Source organism: Ornithorhynchus anatinus, chromosome X1, assembly GCF_004115215.2.
Source record: "Ornithorhynchus anatinus isolate Pmale09 chromosome X1, mOrnAna1.pri.v4, whole genome shotgun sequence".
NCBI lineage: Eukaryota > Metazoa > Chordata > Mammalia > Monotremata > Ornithorhynchidae > Ornithorhynchus > Ornithorhynchus anatinus.
The window spans coordinates 4,245,727-4,267,065 of NC_041749.1; the positions used below are offsets into that span (position 1 = coordinate 4,245,727).

Below are 21,339 nucleotides of genomic sequence, written 5' to 3' on the forward strand. Positions count from 1 at the left end.
AAGGAGATTTATTTGGAAGAACGGCAGTTTGGGATGACCCAGCGAAATCATAAAATAAAATTAGTACTTTTGTAACTGTATTTTCATCCCTCCCGCCTGCCCCCCGGCATCGCCAGTTCTCTTAATTTAACGAACCGTCTAGGGAAACGGGGCGGCCGGGGGGCGGGATATTCAATTTTGCGCCAACTCCGTTTTCATCTGGTGAGTCCCGTGCCCCGATCGGCGTCGCGCGTTCAGAGAATGTGGCCGACGATTAAATTTCCTGCGTTTCCAAAAGCGGCCGTGCCTCGCCGCCGGGTTCGGGCGAACGTCGACGACCTCCGTCCACACCTTGTCCCGCGGACCCTAATCCGGTGACGTTTTCCTCTGTTGCCTAGTTTCCGACAGTAAAGTCGTGTCCTGCGCGGCCGTGTGGAGGATGCCTAAGGAATTGGAATTAGGCAGTCACGAATCCCCGGATGATTCATCAAGCAACGCTCAAACCCTGAAGCTACTCTGTCACCTTGACAACACAGCCCACGGCAACATGGCCTGGTAGGCTTCTGCATATTTTATTCTCTCGGAAAAAAAAAAAAACACCCAAACCGGGGACCCGGGCTCTGTGGAAGCCACCTTACTTACTTTGTCTCGCTTCCCTCTTCTGCTGTGGTTGAGATTGATTGGCGGGGAGGGGGGCGGGAGTGTTCCCAGATATTTGACAGCTGAAAAACAATAATAATAATCACGGTGGTATTTGTTAAGCTCTTAGTACGTGCAGAGCACTGTTCTAAGTGCTGGAGGGAGACAAGGTGATCCGGTTGTCCCACGTGGGGCTCCCAGTTTTAATCCCTATTTTACAGCTGAGATCACCGAGGCCCAGAGAAGTGAAGTGACTTGCCCAAAGTCACCCAGCTGGCAGGCGGCGGAGGCGGGATTCGAACCCATGACCTCTGATTCCCAAGCCAGGGCTCCTTCCACAGAGCCACGCTGCTTCTCTGAAAAAGTAGGGTTTGCCTTCCCGCTTCTTGAGGGGAACCGTCGGGAAGCAGGGTGACCTAGTGGAAAGAGTACGGGCCCGGGAGTCAGAGGACCCGGGTTCCGATCCCGGCTCCGCCGCTTGTCGGCTGGGTCACCTCGAGCGAGTCACTTGACTTCTCCGTGCCTCAGATGCCTATTCCCTAAAATGGGGATTAAGGCTGTGAGCTCCATATGGGACAGGGAGTGTCCAACCTGATTATTCTGTACCTACCCCAGCGCGTAGTAGAGTGCCTCGTACGTAGTAAATGCTAAACAAATACCGCAATTATTATTTTAGCCAGTCTCCTGTTTGGGCTTTTCCCCTTTCACCAAAAGTCAGTGTTCCACGGAATTTTAACCCTCAGTCTTCGGTATGGAATATGATTTCCCTGTTGTTTGTAATGATTTGGAACATTAGGACATTTAATTCTCCCTTCTCATGGGAAGCAGCGTGGCTCGGTGGAAAGAGCCCGGGCTCAGGAGTCAGAGGTCATGGGTTCCAATCCCGGCTCTGCAGCTTGTCAGCTGTGTGACTGTGGTTAAGTCACTTCACTTCTCTGCGCCTCAGTTACCTCATCTGGAAAATGGGGATTAACTGTGAGCCTCACGTGGGACAGCCTGATGACCCTGTATCTCCCCCGGCGCTTAGAACAGTGCTCCGCACATAGTAAGCGCTTAACAAATATTGTAATTATTATTACCATTCAGAGCAGGTCAGTAATTGAGGATGGTTTGGTGAGCAGCATCCGCATGAGAGGTGCTATTGAGAACACACACCGTTTTACCCGTAGTCCGATGATGCTGGAGTTACCCTCTCTGAATTTAGTCCGAAAGCGCAGCGCCATTCTGGGTATATGAGGTGTACACCAAGAGAAGAGGAAGTGAGGGAAGGGCGTTTAACCTTCACCAAGATCAAGGGTGTAGGGGCTCTTCAAACCACGAGGGCCACAGCATCCAGTCAGCATCTTCAAAACCTTGATCAGTTCTTTCGATTCTCTAAGAGAATCTCTTAGAGAAGCAGCGTGGCTCAGTGGAAAGAGCCCGGGCTTGGGAGTCAGAGGTCATGAGTTCTAATCCCAGCTCCGCCACTTGTCAGCTGTGTGACCTTGGGCAAGTCACTTCAATTCTCTGTGCCTCAGTTCCCTCCTCTGTAAAATGGGGATGAAGACTGTGTGCCCTATGTGGGATGACCTGATTACCTTGTATCCACCCCAGCGCTTACTGCTTGGCACCGTAAGCGCCTAACAGATACCAACATTTATTTTATTTTTTTTTTATTTTCTAAGCAGCTCTGTCCACCACCTGTTCGATTACTCAGTCGCCTGCGTGGAGCCTTTTTTTTACGGTATTTGTTAAGCGCTTACTATGTGCCAGGCACTCTACTGAGGGCTGAGGTGGATACGAGGTCATCGGGTTGGGCACGGTTCCTCTCCCGCATACGGCGTGCGGTCTTAATCCCCGTTTTGCAGATGAGGGGACCGAGGCCCAGAGGAAGTGAAACGACTTACCCGAGGTGACGGCAGACAGGTGGCGGAGCCGGGATTAGAACCCAGGTCCTTATGACTCCCAGGCCCGACCGCCATCCACTAGGCCACGCTGCTTCGCTCTGCCTCACGGCACTTATGTCCATATCCGTAATTTATTCAATTCTATTAATGTCTCTCTCCCCTTCTAGACTGTCAGCACACCGTGGGCAGGGAATGTGTCCGTTAATGTCGTACTCTCCCAAGCGCTGAGGTACAGCGCCCCGCACACAGTAAGCGCTCAGTAGATAATGACAGATTCATCCTGAAGAATGTCATGAACTGTCACTCTGGAACATCTTTGCAGCTCTGGACCCCACAGTGGGGTGTAGCGAACCCCGTCTCCCCTCCATTTCTTCTCCAGGAGAAGCATGAAAAATTCAATCATTCATTCAGTCGTATTTATTGAGCACCCTCTGTGTGCAGAACGCCGTTCTAAGCGCTTGGGAAGCACTCAGTAAATACGATCGAATGAATGAAGAGTAAGCAGACACATTCCCTACGACCACGAGCTTACAGTCTGGAGGGGGAAACGGACGTGAACAGAAATAAAGAAATGAGAGATATGGACAGAAGTGGTGTGGGGCTGGGATGAATCAAGGGAGCGAGTCAGGGCGACGCAGAAGGGAGGGGGAGAAGAGGAAAGGAGGACGCAGTCAGGGAAGGCCTCTTGGAGGAGATGGGCCTTCAATAAGGCTTTGAAGCGGGGGAGAGTCATTGACTGTGGGATTCATTCAGTGGAATTTATTGAATTTATCAGAGCACTGTACTGAGCGCTTGGAATGTACAATTCGGCAACAGATAGAGACAATCCCTCCCCAGTGACGAGCTCACAGTCTAATCGATATATTATCGATGACGGGCTATGAGACGGGCTACGAGGAGGGAGGGCGTTCCGGGCCAGAGGCAGGAGGTGGGCAAGAGGTCGGCGGCCAGATAGACGAGACCGTGGCACAGTGAGAAGGTGAGCACTAGAGGAGCGGAGTGTGCGGGCTGGGCTGGAGGAGGAGAGAAGGGAGGTGAGAAAGGAGGGGACGAGAGGACGGACGGCTTTCAAGCCGACGGTGAGGAGTTTCTGTTGGACGCGGAGGTGGATGGGCAACCACTGGAGGTTCTTGAGGAGTGGGGAAAGATGTCCTGAACGTTTTTGAGAAGCAGCGTGGCGTAGCGGATAGAGTCCGGGCCTCGGAGTCAGAAGGTCGTGGGTTCTAATCCCGGCTCCGCCACTCGTCTGCCTTGTGACCTTGGGCAAGTCGCCTCACTGCTCCGGGCCTCGGTTTTACCTCGGGGATTGAGACCGGGAGCCCCACGTGAGACGGACTGTGTCCAACTCGTTCTGCTGGCATCCACCCCAGCGCTTAGTACAGTGCCTGCCACATAGTTAAGCTCTGTAACAAATACCGCAATGATTATCATTACTATTAATTTTGTTGAAAAATGATCCGGGCAGCAGAGTGAGGTTGGCCTCTCTCTAACCGTTGTTCCCAGTCCTCAAAAAGCATTCGATGGATACCAGCAGTTGCCTGGGGTTCTGGGAACTCTAATAATAATAATAATTGTGGTATTTTCATTCATTCATTCAATAGTATTTATTGAGCGCTTACTATGTGCAGAGCACTGTACTAAGCGCTTGGAATGAACAAGTCGGCAACAGATAGAGACGGTCCCTGCCGTTTGACGGGCGCACGGTCTAATCCGGGGAGACGGACAGACAAGAACAATGGCAATAAATAGAGTCAAGGGGAAGAACATCTCGTAAAAGCAAAACAATGGTATTTAAGTGCTTAATAAGTGCCAAGCACTGTAGATACAAGATCTTCAGGTCCCACACGAGATTCACAGTCTAAGTCAGTCAGTCATATTTATTGAGTGCTTTCTGTGTGCAGAATGCTGTTTTTAAGCGCTTGGGAGAGAACAGCATAAGACACATTCCTTGCCCACAACCAACTTTCAGTCTAAGAAGCAAGGGCGGGGGAATGTGTCTCCTCACTCTGTTTTATTATTATATGGTGCTCGCCCCAGCGTGTGGTACAGTATTGTGCGTACAGTCAGTACTCCATAAATGCAATTGATTGCTTGGTTGAACAGGTATTGAATCCCCATTTTGCACATAATAATAATAATAATGGTATTGGTTAAGCACTTACTCTGTGCCAAGCACTGTTCTAAGCACTGGGGGTAGATGTAATCAGGTTGTGCCACGTGGGGCTCACGGTCTTCATCCCCATTTTACAGATGAGGTCACTGAGGCCCAGAGGAGTGAAGTGACTGGCCCAAAGTCACATGGCTGACGTGGCGGAGTCGGGATTAGAATCCATGACCTCTGACTTCCAAGCCCGAGCTATTTCCGCTAAGCTCGATTCATGAACAATACTAAGGTGCACCTTTTGGGTCGCTAATGAAGACTTTTAGGTCCAGATCCTTTCCGGAGCCGGTAATGATTTGTGCCGAGTGCGTAGAAAAGGATGTTATGTTCAGTACATATTTTGTGGGTTGGTAAATGTTGGATAATTGCGTGTCAGAATGCTATTCTTTATGAATCTAAAGGGAATTTTAAATACGTAGGGCAACTGTTTTTCCTCTCTCTTTCTCTCTTCCCCTCCCCCCCCCCCATCATTCTCCCTCTCTCTCCATCTCTCTCTTTTCTCGTCTCCCTCTCCTTTTCTCTCCCTTGTTCTCTCCCTTTCTCTTTTTCTCCATCCCTCCCTCTCCTCTTCCCCTCTCTCTCCCTCTCCTTCTCTCCTTCTCTCTCCCGCCATCTCCTTCTCTCCTCTATCTTCCTCTCCCTTTCTCACTCTCTCCTTCTTTCTCTTTCTCTCTCTCCTTCTCTCTCCCTTTCTCCCTTTCTCTCTCCATCACTCTCCTTCTGTCTCCTCCCTTTCTCTGTCTCCCTCTGTCACTCTCCATCTTTCTCTTCTCCTCTTTTATCTCTCTCCTCCTCTCTCTCCTTTTCTCCATGTCACTCTCTTTATTTCTCTCCTTCCCGCTCTCCTTGTCTCTTTCCCTGTCCCTTTCCCTCTCTCTCCCTCCCTCCCTCCTTCCCTCTCCCTGCCTGTCTCTCTCCCTCTCTCTGCCTCTCTCTTTCTCCCTCTCTTCCTCTGCCTCTCTCTCTCCTTCTTTACCTCTCCCTCTCTAACTCTTCCCTCTCCCCCCGCACTATCTCCCTCTATTATTATTATTATTATAATTATCACTGCTGTTAATCTCATCTATCCCACCACCAACCCCTCACCCACATCCTCCTTCTGACCAGACACTCTCTCCCCCTTTACGTTGGACAGACCATCGCTCTCCGCACCTTCAAATCCTATTAAAGGGACACCTCCTCCAAGAGGCCTTCCCTGACTAAATGCCCCAATCCCCGTCCGTCACCACGGGCTCTGTTTGCCCATCAACACAGTCCCCGTTGGTTATCCCGGTCCCTGACTCTCATCACGGCCCCCGCCCCACACGGGGCTCACACGCGTTCTCTGTCGGTCCGTTGTGATATCGTAACATTGGATTTCTGGCAGTGCCGCCTCGTCTCGCACCGCCGACTAGTCACCACAGGGTAATTTAATGGTTCCCCGACTCCTTATGATGATAAAGCGGATCCCCAGCTGCTAGGAGTTAGGGACGTTGGCGCTAGACTAATGCCTCCCCTCCGGCCGGCGGAGGCCATCCAAACCGGAGGCTCTGCTCTCCACCCGGCCTCGTTCCGGTTCCCACGAGGGTCCGGTGGCCCGAGACGAGAAGCCACAGAGCTCTCTTGCGTGTTTCTTGGGTGGAGAAAAAGCTTCCTTAAAAGAGAATCCGGTTAAGTCGAGCGATCGGGTGTTTTCCGACACGGAGATAGAGGGCGCGGCATCAACGGTGGAGATTCCCACCGTTTCTGCCGTCGACGCGGCTCCAGGTTGGGCTTCGGGGAGAAAGACGGACCGAGTCCGATCACCAGAGGATGATCACCGACCTCGGACCGGCCGGCTTTTCCGGGGACGGGTCGGTGGGGGGCATCAGTGGGGGTCGCTGCCCATCGTCCACTCTGGCAGCGGTGCTCCTTGTTCATTCCACCCTCTCAGGGGCGGCAAAAGTAGGGGAGGTCGATCTAATAATAATAATAATAATGATAATGATGGTATTTGTTAAGCGCTTACCGGGGGCCAAGCATTCATTCATTCAGTGGTATATTGGGCACTTACCGTGTGCGGAGCACTGTACTAAGCGCTTGGAAAGTACAGTTCAGCAATTCATTCAATCATATTTATTGAGTATTTACTGTGTGCAGAGCACTGTACTAAGCGCTTGGAAAGTACACTTCGTCAACCGACAGAGACAATCCCTACCCAACAGTGGGCTCAGTAAAGAGAGTCAGTCCCTACCCACAACCGGGCTCACAGTCTAGAAGGGGAGAGACAGATGTCAAAACGAGTAAACAGGCATCGATAGCATCGATATAAATAAATAGAACTATAGATATAGATCCGCATCAATACAAGTAAACGGGCATTCATATAAATAAGTAGAATTAGAGACGTGTATATATTTGCACAAGTGCTGTGGGTGGAGGGGCGGGGAGAGCAAAGGGAGTGGGTCGGGGGGACGGGAAGGGGAGGTGGAGCTGAGGAAAAGGGGGGCTTAGTCAGGGAAGGCCTCTCGGAGGAGGTGGGCCTTCAGTAGGCCTCTGAAGAGGGGAAGTGGGTTTGGCGGATTTGAGGACAAATGAGAACGAGGCCCAGTGCGGAGGTTAGCGGCAGCAGAGGAGCGGAGTGTGCGGGCTAGGTTAGAGAAGGAGAGAAGGGAGGGGAGGTAGGAGGGGGCAAGGGGATGGGCGGCTTGGAAGACAACAGTGAGGAGGTTTTGCTCGATACAAATGTTGATAGGCAACCGCTGGAGATTTTTGAGGAGGGGGGTGACGTGCCCTTGAACATTTCTGTAGAAAGTCAGCCCATGCAGCAGAGTGAAGTTTGGACTGGAATGGGGAGAGACAGGAGGTTGGGAGGTCACCAAGGAGGCCGATGCAGTCATCCAGTCGGGATAGGATGAGGGATCGTACTGACGTGATAGCGCTTTGGATGGAGAGGAAAGGGAGGATCTCGGCGATGTCGTGAAGGTGAGACCGGCACCTGTCCCACGTGGGGCTCACAGTCTCAATGCCCGTTTTCCAGATGAGGTAACTGCGGCCCAGAGACTTGCCCAAGGTCACGCAGCAGACAAGTGGGGGAGACGGGATTAGAGCCCACGACCTTCTGACTCCCAGGCTCTGCTGTAGCCACTACGCACTGTAAGAAGCGCTTAGGAGATTACAATAGAACAAAAGCAGACACATTCCCTGCCCACTTGAGGTTACAGTCTAGAGGACGTGCAGGTAGCCAGGACCCGGCTACTCAGGGGCTCATAGCAGTGTGGCTCAGTGGAAAGAGCCCGGGCTTGGGAGTCGGGGGTGATGGGTTCGAATCCCAGATCTGCTGCTTGTCAGCTGGCTGACTGTGGGCAAGTCACTTCACTTCTCTGGGCCTCAGTTCCCTCATCTGTAAAATGGAGATTAAGACTGTGAGCCTCATGTGGAACAACCTGATGACCCTGTAGCTACCCCAGCGCTTAGAACAGTGCTCGGCACATAGGTAGCGCTTAACAAATACCAACGTTATTATTATAGCTGGGGGACCCTCTGCTCGCTGTCAAACCTCTAAGCACCCCCACCTACCGCAGGGCCAGGTGGGCCGGCGGAGAGATCCGAAATCTCTGGAGACCGTTGGAGTCTCTGCAGGTCTCTGTTCAGGGGGTGGGGTGACGGGGTGGGAAGAAAGCTCATTTTGATATCAAAAAGTTACTTCGAAACTCCCGGTAGGCCAAGACTATCTTCAGATTCCATCGCCCAGTGAAGGAATGCAGTTCCCCAACTCCGATTTCTCTTCCTAGTCCGGCCTCGTATTTATCATGGAATATTTCTTTTTAACCTATCTCTTCCCGCATATACCGAAAAGAAATTGAGAGAATCGGATTGCTGCTCCTCCCAGAACCGCAAGGAATCGATTTAAAAATGAAGATGAGAAATGCGCGGATGGATCGAGCCGGTTGTCGATTTTCCCCACTGATGGTGGGGCCGAGCATTGCCCGGATAATTGAAAGCCGTAGTGAATAAAAAGAAAAACAGTTTCCTTTTCCATCCCCTTGTATGAAAGAGCCGCTAACAAGTCGCCAAACTAATTGATTTGATTTTCATTCCCTTTCATTTCCCCTGCTGAGCCTCTGGTGGGGATGCTAACGAACAGTTAAATGGTCAAAAGCTCGCCAGCCGGAGGGAGGGCAAAAGCAGAGGATTTGTCTAATCTGCAAACTGGATGATCAGTCTCCGAAGAATTCCAAGTTGGCTACGAGTCTCTTTGGCCGTACCTAGTTCTTTCTGCGTGGATTTATCCTTACTCGGATTTTTCCTGAGAGGAATAATTCTCAGCCATCAGAGCAGTTCACATCTATCTACGCAATCCCGTGTTTGGGCTGTTGCGGGGTCGTGTTTAGCACAATCCATTGCTCTAGACTGTGAGCTCGTCATGGGCAGGGATTGTCTCTCTTCATTGCTGTATTATTCTTTTCCCAGCGCTTACTACAGTGCTCTGCACACAATAAGCTCTCGAAAACTACGAATGAATCCATCAATTGGTAGGGTCTTATGTTTGCATTTCTGCACTGTGAGTTTTTGTTCCTGGCGTGAAGGAACCTGATTTGTTCTCAGGAAACCCTCCCTTTTGTGATTGTTTTACCACTGTCATTCATTTAATCGTATTTATTGAGCGCTTACTGCGTGCAGAGCGCTGTACTAAGTGCTTGGAAAGTACCCTTTGGTAATTTCTTTCTCTCCTCTTATTTGGAGGACTGAGTGATATATAACACGTGGTCTGCATTCAAACAGTCTTCTGCAGTGTGGTTCTGACCATTTTTCCCCATCAAACTGTACCCTGAATCACTTCTCCCTGAAACTGAGCAAGCGGACTTCGTTCTTCCCAGTAACAAAAATGATTATCCCGGTGTTCGTTGAGGGCTTAATATGTGCCACGTGATGTAGCGCCGGGGGGAGATGCAACGTAGGCAGTTGACACACAGTCCCTGTCCCATCTGGGGCTCACACCTAAAACGGAAGGAGAACAAGTATCTGATCCCCGCGTTTACAGATGAGGAAACAGAGGCACGGAGCCCAAGGTCACACAACAGGAAAGTGGCAGAGGTGGGTGTAGGACCCACATCTCTTTCCCCTCACGCCGCTTCTCTAACTCTGCAAACTTTTTTTTTTGTTCTTAATCGTCTGAAGGTCTAACCGAATTCACTTGACTCTGATTTGCGTGACATTATCTTTCCTCAGACATCCACTCCAGCATAAAATGAGACATCTGTTTCATTAATTACCCAGAATATCCGGCCATCGTTCATTTCGTTGAAGATGACGACGCTGACAGGGAGAGTTGAGCCATATAGCTAAGGAGGCCGGCGTCTGACCGGAAATCCTTTCCGTGTGGTCGCCCCAAAATATCGATCCTTGCTGGCTGGGCTACTGAATTTGCCCCACAGAGGCCCTTGCTCTATATTGCACCTGCCTCTTCATTTCCCAATATTTTCAAAGACTTTGCTTCAAAGAGCAGCCCCTTTGCAGTCTGTCGGTTTGTTGTGGGCAGGGAATGTGTCTGTGATATTGTCTTAGTAATAATAATAATTAATTATGGTATTTGTTAAGCGCTTACTATGCGCAGAGCACTGTTCTAAGCACTGGGGTAGATACAAGGTAATCAGATCGTCCCACGTGGGGCTCACATTTTAAAATCCCCATTTTTACAGATGAGGTAACTGAGGCACAGAGAAGTTAAGTGACTTGCCCAAGGTCACACAGCAGACAAGCAGCGGAGCCGGGATTAGAACCCATGACCTCTGACTCCCAAGCCCGGGCTCTTTCCGCTAAGCCACGCTGCTTCTCTGAGAGTGTACTCTCTCAGGCACAGAGTACAGCACTCTGCAATAATCATAACAGCAATTGTAGTATTTGTTAAACATTTACTATAATAATAATAATAATTGTGGTATTCTTTAAGCACTTACTTTGCGCCCATCACTGATGGAAGCTCTAGGGTAGGTAATCAGGTTGTCCCACATGGGGTTCACAGTCTTAATCCCCATTTTAGAGATGAGATAACTTAGGCCCAGAGAAGTAAAGTGGCTGGCCCAAGGTCACAACACGGCAGACAAGTGACAGAACTATGCTCCCGGGCCCTGCGCTAAGTACTGGGGTGGATACAGTCAAATCGGGTTGACCCATGTTCCAGATGAGTTCACAGAGGCCCAGAAAAGCCATGTGACTTACCCACGATTACACAGCGGGAGACAAATGGCGAGGCAGGATTAGAACCCAGGGCCTTCCGACTCCCAGGTCCGTCGTCTTTCCGCTAGGCCACGCCGCTTACGGTGAGCGTTCAGTAAATACGATGGAGTGACCGACCTGTCGGGCCGCTCTTTTGCTGCCGCGGTTTTCCACCCGTTCCCTGCTCCGACGCGTCGTTTGAGCCCGGGCTTCACTCTTGGCGTCGGACTTCTAAGAGACGGTTCCACTGTCTCGTGTGCTTCTACAAGGCTGGAAGTCGTGGATCGAGAGCAGGGCCACCTATGAACCGTACTGAATTTCACGAGATAGAACGACAGACAAGATCCAGTTGGCAGGCAGTTCCCCGTCCCCCTTCATTTGTTTAGTCGTACTGAGCTCTCACTGTGTCCAGAACACTGTACCAAGCACCAGGAGGAGTACAAAATAACATCGAACGGACATATTCCCTGCCCACGATGAGCTTACGGTCTAGAGGGGGAGACAGACACGAAGAGAAGTAAATCAAGGACAGATATGGGCATAAGTGGTGTGAGGCTGGGCGGGGGAACAAGGCAGGGCGATGCAATAGGGAAAAGAGGAAAGGGGGGCTTAGACAGGGAAGGAGATTTGCCTTCAATAAGGCTGTGAAGGCAGGGGAGAATAATCAAGACCATTGTCTTTCTACTCCCTCCTAATAAATAGTTGAGTTGACTAATTGTAAAGTTGTAAATATAATATAAAAAAAGAATGATATCTCCACCTGGCACCCCCCCGCCCCCCCGGGTGACGCCACTATTCAGCTTTCGAAGCCCAGGTTATAATAATGATCGTGGTATTTGTCGAGTGCTGTGCCCGGACTGTACTAAGCGCTGTGGGGCAGATACAAGATCGTCAGGGTCCCACGTGGGGCTCACAATCTAAGTAGGAGGGAGAATAGGTATTGAATCCTCACTTTACAGAGGAGGAAACGGAGGCACGGAGAAGTGAAACGACTTGCCTCCCAGAAGTCGAGTCCACTCAGAAGGAATTAGAACCCGGGTCCCCTTGACTCTCCGGTCTGTGTTCTTTCCACTAGGAGATTCCGCTCCCCGGTAAGACCTCAGACCGAATCTGTTCGATAAAATATTTCCAAATAAGCGCATGCGAAGACTTTGCAGTACTTTACTAGCCCAACATAATGCATTTCACACTTCTCTGCCAGGCTCAACTTACTAGGTGCCGCATGGAAATGAAACTGCTACTCAGAATTTTCCGTGTGCCGCAGCAGTATTGTAGTTTATACGTGTTATAAAAGAATATGTTTATTTGCTAAACGATTTGACTCCCTCAGAATTTGTTTTTTAAATCATCGTGGCACGTGATGAAAAGCCGTTAGGGTCTCCGGCGCGTTTTTTGGCACTAAGGAATTAGCCAGAGTGGTAAACCGGTATTTTTAGGAAGAAGATTTATAATTTGAGCAACTAATTTATTGGGGGTTGTTTTGTAAACAATAATAAAAACTGACTAGTAACCAATGACTTAATTTCCATGACATTACACTGCATTTTATTACTTATGGGTTTTAAAAAAATTTTTTCATTATAATAATAAACTTTATGAGCTTCCAAATTGACTTCCATAGTCTTAAAACAAGCAATTCATTTTTAATCTAAAAACTCTTTAAGTTCTAGAATTCAAGTAAAGCAAGCTCGGCACTTTATAGTGGAGTAATGACGTCCAATTTTTACTGAACGAAATAAAATGCATTTTTTATTGTCACCTTTAAAGCTGGGGTCATCTTGTCTCCTCAGATTGGGTATGTTTGTCTCCTTTGGGGAATCTCTTTTCTAGTTATACTCTCCAGAGCCCTTAGTACAGTGCTCTGGACATAGTAAGTGCTCAATAAATACGATTGAATGAATTCCTCTTTATGACTGGAGGAATGTAGCCCCGCTGCCAATATTTAAGTGCTTAGTAGCAGTGCTCTGCACATAATAAGCGCTCAATAAATACGATTGAATGCATTTTAATCAATTAATTCACAAATTGAAATTGGTAAGACAGAAAACTGAGTGGTTTTTGTGAAGAAAGAAATCAACTCCTTAGTTTGGAGTAACAAATGCTGTACTTAGCCTCGTGTTTTTTTCCTTTAGGTTTATAACACCAGTTTCCTGGTGACAATCCACGATAAAATAGTTTTGCTTTTCAGAGAACACTGCATACTGCAATCATCTGAAAGGTGGTGACAAGAACTAATGACAATAAGAGCAGCTACGTGTAAAATGAGAGAAATAGGGTTATTTAGTTCGTTTTTTGTAGGGTTTTTTCCTATTTGTTAAGCACTTCCTATGTGTGAGGTACTCTTCTTAGCTCTGGAGAAGCAGCGTGGCTTAGTGGAAAGAGCCCGGGCTTGGGAGACAGAGGTCACAGGTTCGAATCCCGGCTCTGCCACTTGTCAGCTGTGCGACTGTGGGCAAGTCACTTCACTTCTCTGGGCCTCAGTGACCTCATCTGTCAAATGGGGATGAAGACTGTGAGCCTCACGTGGGACAACCTGATGACCCTATATCTCCCCCAGCGCCTAGAACAGTGCTCTGCACATAGTAAGCGCTTAACAAATACCAACGTGATTATTATTATTACAAGCTAATCAGGTTGGATAGAGCCCGTGGCCCAAAAGGGGTTCGTGATCTCAATGCCCATTTATTTATAGATAAGGTAACCGAGGAACAGAGAAGTGAAGTGACTGGTCCAAAGTCACACAGCAGACAAGTAGCAGAGTTGGGATTAGAACCCAGGTCCTTCTGACTCCCAGGCCACTAGGCCATGCGGCTTTTCAGTTCAGCCTTTCTGAGCAAAAGGACCAGCCAGCAAACTGTTGGTCGCCAAGTTGAACCAAAAAGAGACTTTGGAAGCAGAGACGTGGGCTGTGAGCTCCATGCAAGACAGGGACTGTGTCTGACCGATTTGTCCTGTATCTACCCCAGCGCTTAGTACAGTGCTTGGCACGTAGTAAGTGCTTAACAAATACCACAATTATTATTGTTATTCGTTTCTTTTTTTCATTTTTTTTTTTATTTTTAGGACAACCCTGGGGCTTGCAAACCTTCGATGTCAGTATTAAGCCACAAGCAGTATCTCTAATGGAAAGCTTAATTCTCCTAAGGAAGAGAATCAAGATTGTTGTAATAATAGGGAAGCAGCGTGGCTCAGTGGAAAGAGCCTGGGCTTTGGAGTCAGAGGTCATGGGTTCAAATCCCAGCTCGGCCACTTGTCAGCTGTGTGACTTTGGGCAAGTCACTTCACTTCTCGGTGCCTCAGTTACCTCATCTGTAAAATGGGGATGAAGACTGTGAGCCCCACGTGGGACAACCTGATTCCCCTGTCTACCCCAGCGCTTAGAACAGTGCTCGGCACCTAGTAAGCGCTTAACAAATACCAACATTATTATTATTAATAATGGTAATGGTATTTATTAAGCGCTTCCGATGTGCCAAGCACTGTTCTAAGCACTAGGGTAGATTCAAGGTGATCAGGTTGTCCCTCGTGGGCTCACAGTCTTAACCCCCATTTTACAGATGAGTAAACTGAGGCAAAGAGAACATGGAGCGACCTTATGTACCAAATGTTAGCCCTGTTGAGAAAATATATTAACGAACAGCAAGCGGCTAAAACCACCCCCTTATCAAATACTCTAGGGAGAGAGACCTGTTTCTGAAGAAACGGGATTTTGGGCAGTTTTTCCCAAATGAGATAAATGTCAGACCCCAGGCACCCATCTCCACTCCACTGTTTTGGGGAAGAGCAGAATAAGACAACTTCATCAAAGCAGTCCTAGTGAAGATACCCACATACTAATTGGGGAGAAAATATTTGACCTTTTTATGGCCTCCTTTGTATTCACAGTGGCCTCTTAGCCCCTGGGCAAATGACAATTAATGATACAATGAACCTGGCTGATAATAATAATAAATGTGGTATTTGTTAAGTCCTTACTATGTGCCAGGCACTGTTCTAAGCACTGGGGTAGATACAAGAAGCAGCGTGGATCGGTGGCAAGAGCCCGGGCTTGGGAGTCAGAGGTCATGGGTTTGAATCCCGGCTCTGCCACTGGTCAGCTGTGTGACCGTGGGCAAGTCACTTCACTTCTCTGGGCCTCAGTGATCTCATCTGTACAGTGGGGATTAAGACTGTGAGCCTCACGTGGGACAACCTGATTACCCTATATCTACCCCAGCGCTTAGAACAGTGCTCTGCACATAGAAGCACTTAAATACCAACATCATCATCATCATTACAAGCAAATCAGGTTTGACACAGTCTGTGTCCCACATGAGGCTCTCAGTATTAATCCCCATTTTGCAGATGAGGTAACTGAGGCTCAGAGAAGTGAATTGCCCAAGCTCACCCCAGGATTAGAACGCAGGTCCTTCTGACTCCCACGCCTGTGCTCTGTCCTCTAGGCCATGTTCCATTGTGATCTTGTGGATATTTGTAATTTGGCTATGGGTAAATTGTGGATCAACCAGTCATATTTATCAAGCGCTTACTGTGTGAAGAGTACTGTGCTGAGCACTTGGGAGATTACAGTAATCACATTCCCTTTCTGCAAGGAGCTTACGGTCTAGGACAGGGAGTGAGACATTAAAATCGGTTACAGGTAGGTCCAGAATCGCTGTAGGGCTGAAGCTGGGGTGAGTCCTGGGTTCAAATCCCAGTGTGAGGGATATGAAGAGGGATGACATTCCGCTCTAGAAGCGGAACGTGGGCCTAGCGGTCACGGTGAGGTAGTTGAGAGGGAGGTGCAGTGGGGAAGCTGGCGTTAGAGGACCAAAATGAGCAGGCTGAGTTGTAGTAATAATAATAATGTTGGTATTTGTTAAGCACTTGCTATGTGCAGAGCACTGTTCTAAGCACTGGGGTAGATATAAGGTAATCAGGTTGTCCCACATGAGGCTTACAGTTTTAATCCCCATTTTAAAGATGAGGGAACTGAGGCACAGAGAAGTGAAGTGACTTGCCCACAGTCACGCAGCTGACGAGGGGCAGATCCGGGATTCGAACGCATGAGCCCGGGCTCTTTCCAATGAGCCACGCTGCTTCTCAGTAGGAAGTCAGGTAAAGTAGGAGGGGGCGAGGTGATCGACTGCTTAAAAGTCAGTAACAGGAGTTTTGTTTTTTTTTTTTTGATGCAGAGGAGTTGCCCGAGCATAATCACTGCAAGTTCTTCTGTGGAGGAACTTGGACTTGAGCATTTTTGGTAGAAAAATGGCCCAGGCAGCAGAGTCAAGTATGGACTGGAGTGGGGAGGGACAGGAGGCCAGGAGTTCAGCGAGGAGGCAGAAAGAGTAGTCCAGGCTGGATCCCTTGATCAGTGCAGTAGTAATAAGAACAATAATTATGGTATTTGATAAGCACCTACTACGTGCCAGGGAGCGTATTCAGCGCTGGGGTGGATACAAGCAAATCGGGTCGGACACAGTCCCTGTCCCACGTGGGGCTCGCAGTCTCCATCCCCGTTTTACAGATGAGGGAACTGAGGCCCGGAGAAGTAAAGAGACTTTGCCCACACAGGAGGCAAGTGGCACAGCTGGGATTAGAACCCAGGACCTTCTGAGTCCCGGGCCCGTGCTCTATTCACTCCACCACGCTGCTTGGTTGAAGAGGGTAGATTTTATAGATGTCGGGAAAGTAGAGCCGAAAGGATTTGGTGACCGTCGCGATGTGTGGGTTATCGTTCGTTAAAGGAATCCCAGCTACTGTGATCTCCTACGTTCATACTGAGCCAAAGCCTCCTGAGTCAAAGCTCCTTCGTATGAAGGGACAGGTATTTGAGGGTACCTGTCCTGTCTTCATCTGATGCTACTGATGCCTCTGTACTTGTTTTGTTGTCTGTCTCCCCCTTCTAGACTGTGAGCCCAATTGTACTCTCCAAGCGCTTAGGACACTGCTGTGCACACAGTAAACGCTCAATAAATACAATTGAATGAATGAGCGAATGAATGTTAAGTGCTTGGGAGAGTACAGTAAAACAACAGATATGCCCCTGCCCTCTACGAGCTCACAGTCTAGAGGGGGAGACAGACTAATATAGATAAATAGATAAATAAATTGCAGTTGTACCCTATTAAACTGGTTTCTTTACTTGCGATTCCTTTCTGACCTACCAACCTCCTGTCTCTCTCTCCACTTCAGTCCATGCTTCACTCTGCTGCCTGGATTATCTTTCTACAGAAAGGCTCTGGGCATGTCACCCCCCTCCTCGAAAATCTCCAGTGGTTGCCTGCCAACCTCCGTATCGAGCAAAAACTCCTCCCTCTTGGCTTCCAAGCCGTCCATCCCCTGGCCCCCTCCTACCTCACCTCCTTTCTCTCCTTCCTTAGCCTGGCCCGCACACTCCGCTCCTCTGATGCCGCTCACCTCCTCACTGGGCCTCCATCTCTCCTGTCCCGCTGTTGACCCCTTGCCCACGTCCTACCTCTGTCCTACGTCCTACCTCTGTCCTGGAACGCTCTTCCTCCTCACCTCCTCCAAACAATCACACTTCCCCCCCTTCAAAGCCCTACTGAAGGCTCACCTCCTCCTGGAGGCCTTCCCAGGCTGAGCCCCCCTTCAGTTCCCCTTTCCCTCCCCGTCCCTCCGATTCCCTCCCTCTGCTCTACCCCCTTCCCCGCCCCACAGCACTTGTGTGTATATATGTACGTATGTATCATTCTATTTTATTTATAAGGATGCCTATTTACTTGTTTTGATGTGTACCTATCTATAATTCTTTTTATTTATATTGATGCCTGTTCACTTGTTTTGATGTCTGTCTCCCCCCTTCTAGACTGGGAGCCCCGTGAGGGCAGAGATTGTCTCTCTTTAATTGCTGAATTGTACTTTCCAAGAGCTAAGTACAGTGCTCCGCACACCGTAAGCGCTCAGTAGCTAAGATTGAATGAATGAATGAATGGATGAATGAATGAATGATTTCCCAGAGCAGTTATTTTTCAGCGGCAGAGGAGATGGTGGATCTCGGAATTGTCAGAATTGTCAGTTGTTTTTGAAAGTGCATTCCGAAGGGATAGGCCCCCTTCGTGGGTGTTACCTTTGTTTTGCACTATGTAGTCACTCTACCATTTGTTGTGGGAAAATCTTTCCACCTAGGACCTCGGGCCTTCAACTTGTGCAGGAACACCTGAAATTCTCTCTCCTCCTGGTTGAAATCATGCTTTGGTATTCAGTTACTCTGCTAGTCCCATCTCCCCTTTCCTTTTATTAAGGTGTTTGTTAGGTGCTCACTATTTGCCAAGCACTGTAGTAAGCGCCAGCATAGATACTAGCTAATCGAGTTGGACGCAGTTCCTGTCCTACGAGGGGCTCACGATCTTACTCCTCATTTTACGGATGAGGGAACTGAGGCCCAGAGAATAATAATTATGTTGGTATTTGTTAAGCGCTTACTATGTGCAGAGCACTGTTCTAAGCGCTGGCGTAGATATGATCAGGTTGTCCCACGTGAGGCTCACAGTCTTCATCCCTGTTTTGCAGATGAGGTAAAACTGAGGCCCAGAGAAATGAAGTGACTCGCCCACAGTCACACAGCTGACAAGCGGCAGAGCCGGGATTAGAACCCATGACCTCTGACTACCAAGCCCGGGCTCTTTCCACTGAGCCACGCTGCTTCTTCTAGTTGTGGGCAGGGCCTCTGTCTGCCAAATCTATGTTACTGTCCTTTCCCAAGCACTCAGTACAATGTTCTGCACGTAATACGCCCTCGAATAAACTCTGTTTTATTCAGTCTGTGCGGAGCACTGAGCTGAGCGCTTGGGAGAGTACGAAAGAACAGATTTAGTAGACACTCGCCCTGCCAACGAGGAGCTTCCTGTCTATTCCTGGTAGATGCTCCTCTATCAGTATTTTCTCCCCCTCTAGACTCTCAGCTCGTTGTGGGCAGGGCACGTGTCTACCCAGTATATTCTTTTCTCATCTCCCGAGTGCTTCGTACAGTGCTCTGCACACCATAAGCACTCCATAAATACCATGGGTTGATTCATCGTTTGATTCTAACAGCTAGTTCTTTATCTTTAGAACATCTTTGTTCCAGGTCTTTTTAAACAAGAGGTTGTCAAGTCCAGTGTTAGAGTTAATTATTGATGCATTGGGAAAAAAAAATGCAGCTCATTTGGGATCGTGAGACAAGAAAAGATAAACCTACGCACCGGATTGCTGTTCTTTTTAAGTTGTTAACGAAGAGAAATAAGAGCCGGTGGATATGGGTGTCGTTGGCTTAAACATGCCCCGGAGTAAATACGATACCTCTTATTTTTCCAGTGTTGCCTGGGAGCCAATGGGAGATGGGAAAAAAATCATTTCGTTGGCGGATAATCATCTACTACTGTGGGATTTACAAGAAAGCTCAAGCCAAGCCGTGGTATGTAAGGACATGGGATTAGATGGCGTGAGTCGTTTTGTCGTATTTAGTCCGTGCGCTTGTTTTTCGGTCAGTAGGATTTATGGCACGCCTCCCGTATGCAGAGCACAGGGAGTGTGCAGTAGGGTGTGAAGGTGCCAAACCTGCTCTCATGGAGCTTACAGTCTAAGGGTGCGATTGCTTTAAGAAACCTCAGATAGTCTCCTCCGGTAAGGATGGAGACAACGTCGATTCTTTTGAAATGTGGTGTTTTGGGGAAGGCTTTAGGCGGATACCACGGACGGGCCGAAAGACAAACAAATGGACTTTGGAGCAAATTAAACCAAAGTGGTCTTTGGAAGGCCAGTGGTTCGATTCAGATGAGCATATTTTGGATACGTAATCAGGAGGACTGATTCTCTGGAGAAGACACTAATGCTAGGGAAAGTCCAGGGAACACGTGGAAGAGGCAGCCCGGCAGCTAGATGGAGAGAGAGCATAACGGTGATAACGGAAAAAAACATTAGAAAGGTTGCGAGTTATGGCAGAGGACGGGACCTCCTGGAGAAAGTCTATCCATGGACTCGCTATGGATCGGAAATGACTCGACGGCACTTAATAATAATAATAATAACTCTCACCGAAATTGTAGCAGCATCATTGAGATTCCGCTTTGGAGCATCCTACCTCCAAGAGCGCTTTCAACCCTACCGAGTTGCCTGAACATTTCAAGGACATTTTGGCTGTCAGATGGGATGGGTAGCAATTTTAAGGGTCTTTCTATGCAATGGAAATGTAAGTTTTTAAAAAAAACAAAGAAAAGCCTACTGATTTTAATGAGGGCCAGGGAGAAGCAGCACGGCCTAGTGGGATAGAGCACGGACCTGAGTTCTAATCCCGGCTCCACCGCTTGCCAGATGTGTGAGTTTGGGCAGCTCACTTCACTTCTCTGGGTCTCAGTTCCCTCATCTGCTAAATGGGGGTTCACTGCCAGTTTTCCCTCCTTCTTAAACTGTGAGCCTCACGTGGGACCTGGTCTTCTTGTGTCTACCCCTGTGCTTAGAACAGTGCTTGACACATGATAAGTGCTCAACAAACACCACAGTGCTCTTTGGGTTTTTTTTTTTTTGAGGGGTGTCTTATTTTAAAAGTTTCTGATTCTTTCCCATAAAATGGTGCTCGAACACCTGTTGATAACACATATATTTGTACTTGAGAACGGTCTTGGGAAGAAGGATCAGGAATACAAAAATTGAAATACTAGATCCGATGATATAAAATTATGACTAGGGAGTCTAAAATAGCGAGAGGAAGTGGGAAAGAGATGAAGCACTTACTGTGTGTCAGGCACTGTACTAAGCACTGGGGTAGATTCAGGCTCATCAGATTGGACACAGTCTAAATCTCCATCTTGCAGCTGGGACACAGAGAAGTTAAGTGACTTGCCCAAGGTCACACAGAAGGCCAGTGGCGGAGCCGAGAGTAGAATCCAACTCCTTCCGACTTCCGGGCCCATGCTCTACCTAGGCCGCACCACTTCTCCTTACACAGACACTGCTTTGCACACGATAATCTTAATATATGCCAAGCACCGTGCGAAGCACTGGGGGAGATAAAGTACAGCCAGATCAGTCACAGTCCCTGTCGCCCATGAGGATCACAGCCTAAGGAGGAGAAAAACGTGGTCTTCGATCGCATTTTACACATGAGGAAACTGGAGCCCAGAGATGTGAAGAGATTTGCCCATGGTCAGAGCAGGTAAAAGGGAGAGAGCATTGGCCGAAAGGAAGTGATAGCAGTGGGTGTAATCAATTGTAGCCCTGCTTAAACCAAAAAAAATAAAGAAAAATCACCTCCCAGCCCACTCCCCCCGTAAACTGGAGGTGGGGGGAGTTAAAGTCATGGAATCTAACCGAGCTGTAGAGTTATTCCAGTCTCTCCCGTCTCCCGTGAATCCGAGGAAGAACCGTGTCTCTGTCTTTGCCTCGGTAGTGGTGAGAGTCAAAATATGGACTGTTTTAGAGAGAAGGGAGGGTAGAGTGTTGTTAGCTTTCCAGTCGCCACAGCTCTCATAGAAAATGTGAAAGCCGAGTCCGGTTGAATCCTCTTGTTGAGGTTTTAAG

General features: G+C 48.6%; 1 protein-coding gene across 2 annotated transcripts in view; it reads left to right on the plus strand.

Annotated features, from left to right (window-relative positions):
* Positions 1 to 21,339, plus strand: part of EIPR1 (EARP complex and GARP complex interacting protein 1) — a 79,631-nt gene that overhangs the window by 28,786 nt on the left and 29,506 nt on the right. For both annotated transcript variants that reach the window (XM_039910254.1, XM_039910255.1), the window contains exons 2-3: positions 378 to 534; positions 19,138 to 19,237. In XM_039910254.1, the coding sequence (XP_039766188.1) occupies positions 419 to 534; positions 19,138 to 19,237 (216 nt within the window). In that variant the 5' untranslated portion in view covers positions 378 to 418. The remainder of the gene's footprint in view (positions 1 to 377; positions 535 to 19,137; positions 19,238 to 21,339) is intronic.